General features: G+C 65.6%; 1 protein-coding gene across 1 annotated transcript in view; it reads left to right on the top strand.

The window, feature by feature from the left end:
- The window catches only part of RIMBP2 (RIMS binding protein 2), a 52,985-nt gene continuing 46,284 nt past the window's right edge, over window positions 1-6,701 (top strand). Inside the window, exons 1-3 of the mRNA XM_027771376.1 lie at window positions 1-20; window positions 75-324; window positions 6,118-6,310. Of these exons, the coding sequence (XP_027627177.1) occupies window positions 1-20; window positions 75-324; window positions 6,118-6,310 (463 nt within the window). The remainder of the gene's footprint in view (window positions 21-74; window positions 325-6,117; window positions 6,311-6,701) is intronic.

Here is a 6,701-nt window from a genome sequence, read left to right on the forward strand (position 1 = left end):
ATGGTGACCCTCCCAGGAAGGTAACGGGTCCCCACTGCCCTGCTCCCTGAGCCCCTGAGCCTGCTCTTGGCCAGGAAGCGGGGAGCACTTTCCTGTTTCACCAAGAGCATTACCCCGCCAAGCTCTATTTCTGCCCGTCCAAGGCAGACTTGGCGGCACCTGACGGAGACCCTTCAAATCGGGGACGTGAAGCGGAACAGACCTGTTACCGGGCCTGGCCGTGCCGTGCCGACACGGCCGCCCGCTGAGGCCTGCCCTCCCTCTGTCCTGCAGGCTCAGGTGGAGGCCGAGCGAGAGCATGAAGGTGCCGTGCAGCTGCTAGAGGTGAGTGTGCCAGGCGGCGGGCGGCCAGGGGTGGCCGCTCATGCCAGGAGTGCCCCGCCGAAGGCCCTGACTGACTGCCGACTCGTGCTGGGCTCCCGGCCACCTGCATGACGCGTGTCGCTGAGTGTTTGTGCATGTGAGGACACGCGGGCAGCATGCCTGTGAGGTGTGGCCTGCACTCTGCTGGCTTCTCCTGGTGGGGGCGGGGAAGGTCCCGTCACTCGCTGGGAGTGGAGGTGGACGGCCGTCCCGGGGGCATCCTCCCTGCGAGCAAGCCACCAGAGGGCCGTGTTCTAGGGAGTGACACCGGGAGGCCTTGTACTCTCAGAAAGGAGGCTCGGGGAGTCGAGGCAGCCGCTGCCGTCCTGGCACTCCATGGGCACAGTCCTCACAAGTGTGGTTGAGGGGCTCTCCTTGGCCACCCAGAGACCTTTCTCCTTGGGCCCTGACAGTGGGGCACAGAAGGGAAGTGGCTGCCACATCCCGAGGTCGGGCGGTTCGTCAGGAGCCGGCACACTCGTCCTGCCCCGCCATCACGTCCCCAGGTCGGGAGTCACCACTCCTGCCCCACCGTCACGTCCTCAGACTGGGAGCGAGTCACCAATCAGTCCGCTGCGTCCCCAGGTCAGGAGTCACGGTTCTGTCCTGTTGTGTCCCCAGGTCGGGAGTCACCACTCCTGCCCCGCCGTCTCGTCCCCAGGTCGGAGTCACCCCTCACGTCCTGTCACATCCACACAGAGAGGCTTGGCCTCCTCGCTGTGACCTTCCAGCAGGAGGGCTGCTTTCTGGAGGTCTCTAATGTGACCTGTCTCGCCTGAGGGTGGTGGCCTCCTCAGACACAGCCCTCTGCGCGGCCTGGGGCCATATGTCTCGGGTGGGCTGTCGTCCAGGCAGCCGTGTCCGCGTGGGCTCGGGAAAGCGTCGTTAATGACTATGCGGAGGGCCGAGAACACGGTGAAAGCAGACAGGGACGGAGAAGGGAGGCGGGCCCAGGTGCCCCCTGGAAAGCTGCCGTCTCTGGTGCGTCAGCCCCGCCCTGCCCTCCCAGCTGCCCCAGCCCACCTTGCCGCTGTCGGCCTCCGGTGCGGCTGCTCCTGACGGTGCACTGTGGCCTGTCCCGGCGCCGTGGGCGGCCCGTGCTCGGCAACGTGGTCATGGCTATGGCGCGACGCGTGGGGCGGGAGAGGCCGCGCGACCTGCGGGACCCTCCGTCTCACTCGCGTCTCTGCCGTCTTGCTCCGTGCCCGCCCAGAGCACCTTGGACAGCATGCAGGTACTCCAGAGTGTCCCGCCTGCTTGCCCGTGCTCCCTGCATGGACGCCCTGCCCGGGCCTGCTCAACCCTGCCCTGCTGAGCGGGGGCGGCAGAAGGGCTTCCGATGGAGACAGCTCTCCCCAGTGCAGGTGGCGGGGTGGGGCTCCTCAGCCCCGAGAGCGAGGGCTGCTCCAGGAGCTCCTGGGGGAGCGCACCTTCCCCGGGCGCCTGGGCGTGGCGTCCTGTGGGCAGTGTTGAGCAGGCCCAGCCCACCGGCTTCCCGTGCTGTGCCCAGGTTGTGCCTGTCCGATGAGTTCCGATGGCTGGGACAGTTTCTGGCCTGGGACACCCGGCCATCGGAATGCACCCGCTCCTGAGTGTCACCCTGCTCCGCCTGTGTCCTGCCTCTGCCGGGGCAAGCAGCAGGCTCCCTGCTCGCCCTCCACAGGTGCTCCCAGCCATCCTGGCTGTCTTGGGGCTGGAGACGGGCTCTCCCTCGACACACGGCTCTGAGCTTGGTCATGGCTTTGGGGGCAGTGGCTGCTCCCACTTCTGGGCAGTGGCCATCAGGGTGGGCTCCCGAGACCCAGCCGGGGGTCAGCAAGGGGCTTGCCAGAGACGCCACGCTCCCAGCAGCGGCCGACCTGCCAGACTGGTCAGAGGGAGCCTGGGGTCTGGATCAGCCAGCCCACACGGGGCTGCCCAGCTAAGGAGGGGCTTCTGAGCCCAGCCCTCCGGAGGGTGGAGAGACCGTGGGTACAGGACGCGGGCACTCAGGTCGTGGGCGTTACTTTATACCAGTCCTAAACTGCTGATTTTAGAGAAAATCAAAGCAAAAACCCTGGGTCCCTAAACTCTTTGGTCCTTGACCGGGAGAAGGTGGCCCTGCCAGGGTCCTGCTGAGATGCTCGGGCACCGTGGGGCAAAGGGACAGGGCACTGGGGACGGAGGGGGGTCAGGCGACGATGTGCCAGGAGTCCCAGAGCCACGTTTAGCCTCAGGGCTGCCCTCTCATCAGCCGCCCCTGCAGCTCCGGGCCCCCCGTGACACGTCCCTTCCAGGCGGCGGCTTGGGGACCTCTGCTCCTGCATCTACCATCCAGACATGTGGCTTCATGGTCCCCGTGGCTGGTTTTAGAGAAAATTAAAGTGAAATTGGAGCTTGCGTGGCTGTTCTGGGCTGGACTGATGGGCTCGTGCTGACGTAGCCCATGGTGCTCCCCCACATCAGCGACGCACCCCTAAAAGCCTTAGTCTGCTGTCGCGGTGCTGGGCCTGCTCAGGTGAGACCTTACTGAGATGGAGGCACCTGCTTCTCCTGGGAGCCCGGACACTTTGCCCAGGAGGGTTCGAGCCGTGCCTAGAAGACACTGACGAGACACGCCTGCCCCCGCCCCAGCACCTGTTCCCACCCGCTGTTCCTGCCCGCCCTCACACATGCCCTGCGACGTCCCACGTGCCGGACGGATGGCGGCCCGCCCTGGGGATGCCTGCTCCTGGGACCCACGCGGTCGGAGCCGTGCTCATGTGCTGGCGGGGCACGGAGCCCGAGCAGAGACACCCCGGGAGGAGACGCTGGTGCCGGCAGCCTGGCGGCCCTGGGGTGGTCTCCAGGAGCTCCTGCATGATGAGGAGCCGCTTGGGGACAGGAGGCTGTGGCAGCTTGGCAGAGCCCGGGCTCAACACCCACGTCCACTGCCCTCGACCCGGCCGGCCCCTAGGGTGTGCACGCTGCCACCTCAGATGGTGACGGTACTGACCGTACCAGCCGCCCGCCTCTCCCACGGGTGATAGTAACTGGGTCACCCCACAGCACCGACTCCGTCGCGGGCCGCCCCAGCATGAAGGCTGCTGCCACGCTCTGGTTGCTGCTGTCCCGGGAGCAGCGGGCCCAGCCCTCCGCGGTGGTGGGTCGGCGGCATCTTCTGCCTTTGCGGAACAGCCCTGCGGCCGTTCATGTGCAGCCCACGGATCCCGCACTTCGCAGGCGGCCCCTGCTCACTCAGGCACGACCGCCGCGCTCACTCAGCAGCTGCGGCGTCGGCCAGGAGCCGGCGGTGGCCTTGCTGACAAGGGCCTTGGTCCTGACCCCGCAAGCCTCGCCCGCCTGTCTTGGCCTCTGTGTCCGAGCAGGGCATGGATATGGGGCGGACGTGATGTAGGGCGGGCCCTCCGGGCGCACAGGCCCCAGGCTGTGGCCGCAGCGGGTCATCAGCACAGCTGAGTGGGGCCAGGGCAGACGGACAGCGGCCTCCTCTCTGAGCTCTGCCTCCGCGGGCCCTGCCCCCCGGGGGCCACGCCAGCTCCCTCCCCAGCACCCACAGAGCCCCTGCCCCCTGCGCTCCTTCCAGAACAGCAGCAGTGCCGGCTGGCTGGGCTCACTGTCCGGCTGGCCCAAAGCCTCCCCAGTCTGTGCCCCAGGTCATTCATGGTCTAAAAAACCAACTTGCTTCTTGAGATTTTTTTTATCTTGAGCTAATATTAGATTCGCAAGAGTTTACACAAAGAGCGAGAGGCCCAGGACCTTCGGCCGGCATGTCTCGAGCCATGGCGTGTCCCCAGGCCCGGAGCCCGTGTAGAGTTGATGTCACTGTGTTTGCAGTCCCTCGTGTGTGTGTGTGTGTGTGTGTGCGTGTGCGTGAGTGCGTGTCATCCTGAGAATGTGGCCGCGACCTTAGATTCCTGGACCCACGCACAGTCAGGTGTACACGGCTTAATGTCCTGGACAGCCCCCTCTCGTCACCGCACTGGTCAGGCCCTCCCAGCCCAGAGCCCACGACGCTGATCCCGGCACCTTGTCGTTCTAGGACCTCGAATGGAGGAACAGTCGAGCCACCTCCCTAGGTCATGGCCACGCGCCCGGGCATCCCCACGTGCACATGCGCACACGTGGCTCTGACCCATGTCGAAGCCCTTCTGTGTGCTCCCAGTACCTGCTCGTGGCTCCTCTAGCTGCTGGAAGCCCAGGCTCTGCGCGATTCCCTCCTCACCCACACGGGCTTTTGACAGCGGTCCCTGGCCAAGGACCCGGCCTGCCCGCATGGGCCCCAGAGCTCTGTCTCGGGGCTCAGCCACCATCGCAGTGCAGACCCTGCCCCAAGCCTGGCCAGGGCCGCCCCAGCCCCAGCCAGGAGCCCGAGGGCAGCTCGCTCCTCCCTGGAGTGGCGGCTGTCTTGGCTGAGCTCATTCAGTTTTTAAAAAGAACAATCGTGCTGATTGTTTTAATGAATTGAAGAAATTAATTATAGTCTTGAGATCTGTTAGGTTTATTTTTAGAGATTCCTGCTCTCAGACACAAATAGTCCATTCTGGACCCGGACACTGGGAGGCTTGACGCCTGTGCAGGGGCGGGGGTGGCGGGGAGGAGGAAGGAGCAGCGAGGGAGGGTCTGCTCTGGCTGGGCCCCTCTATCTTGCACGGTGGCCACTCCCACGCCCCCGTGTGCATGGCCACCACGAGCGCCGGTACAGTGCCACAGTGTGCCCGGGGCTGGGGTCTGCAGGAAGTGAGAGGCAAGCAGCTGCCCTCGGGCTGTCACCTTCGTGGGGAATTGAATGCGTGTGGCATTCGTGCCCGCATTCCCGGGGTGAAGAGTGGCAGGCCCCACTGCAAGGCCTGTTCGCAGGGCTCCCGGCAGCCTCCAGCACACAGCTCTCGAGCGCCTCTCGGGGCCTGAGCTGAGCTGTGTGTTGGGGACATGCCAGGAGCCGGAAGGCAGAGGCTTGGCGTGCCGGGCCTGTGTGCAGAGGCAGAACGGTGACCTGGGAGCTCGTGTCCTGTTGGGGGTGGGAAGAGGGCATGCACCGCGTCTTGCATCTTGCATGACTCCTGTCACGGGAGACGACACCTTGCAAGGACTGCGAGTCCCAGGAGGCCAGAGAGGGCTCGCTCAGGCACGGCCCACCGATCGGCGGGGGGCAGCCGAGCGGGCTGCCCTGCCCTAGGGAGGAGCTCGGCTGGGGCCACTTCCTGTGCACGTCCCCGAGGAGGCACCTTGCTCTCTTCTGGGCTGGAGAGAGGCCGTTGTGATGTCAGCAGGGCAACAACGTGACCACACCTAGCAGAGACGGGTCTCCTCATGTTGCCCCAAGTGGGTTCCCTGGGTCTGTAGTGCTGGGCCTGGGAAAAGGCGCATGGGTGGGGAGACCTTGGCTGTCCCCCACTCGGCACAGCCACACGCTCCAACCTCCAGGTGCTCTTGCAGGCGTGCCAACCACCAAGTGCCCGGTTGTGCATGGAGCCAGAGCGAGCCGCAGTGGGAGAGAGGAGCATCGGCACCATTCTCGGTGCCCGTGAGCTGCTCGCGCTGGCCTGCAGCCAGGCTGTGTGGAGGTTATGTTGTCAGACATACCCCGTGGAGGGCGGGAAGCAGCCCCCCCCATGCACAGGCATGCACGCATGCGGCACATACGTGTGCACATACAGCACACATGGATACGTGCTCACTGCACACACACTCACGTGCACTCATTTACACTCACTCACATCCCCAAGGATGGCCCACGCTGCCCCTGACCCTGTGTCCTGCCTCTGCCGTCAGTGCAAGGTCCGGGAGCTGGAGGAGAGATGCCGGTTGCAGAGTGAGCAGTGTAGCCTGCTGTCCCGGGACCTGGAGCAGTTCCGGCAGCACGCCGGGAAGATCGACCTCCTGGCTGGCAGCCTGGCGGCCACCCTGGAAGTCCCCCCCCACAAGCCTTTTCCACAGTTCATGAACGGACTGGCCATTGTCAAAGGTGAGTGCCCGGGCTGAGGTGGGAGGGTGCCCCCACCTGCCCTGGAGCCTGTGCACAGCGGTGTGGGGCCGACACCTGACGGGTACACAGACGCCCACCACCGCCACGCGCCAGCGAGGTGGCACTGACTACTGCGTGGGCAGTGCCTCCGGTCTCCAGGACGAGCCTTCATGCCTACTGGTTGCTGCCCTGTGGGTGGGCTCTCAGACCGGGTCCCAGGTGGTGAAGACCGAGATACCCATGGGGGTCACAGCAGTACGCTCTCAGCCGGGGCACAAACCCGGCCTGCCTGCCGTTCAGACCTCCTCGGCTGGGCTGCCGAGCGCTGTACCGCTCTCTGCTTCTCCCTCCACCCCGTCGCCGGCTTCACCGGGACTTTTGTGGAGGGGGC

This window comes from Tupaia chinensis, unplaced genomic scaffold, assembly GCF_000334495.1.
Source record: "Tupaia chinensis unplaced genomic scaffold, TupChi_1.0 Scaffold000211_1, whole genome shotgun sequence".
NCBI lineage: Eukaryota > Metazoa > Chordata > Mammalia > Scandentia > Tupaiidae > Tupaia > Tupaia belangeri.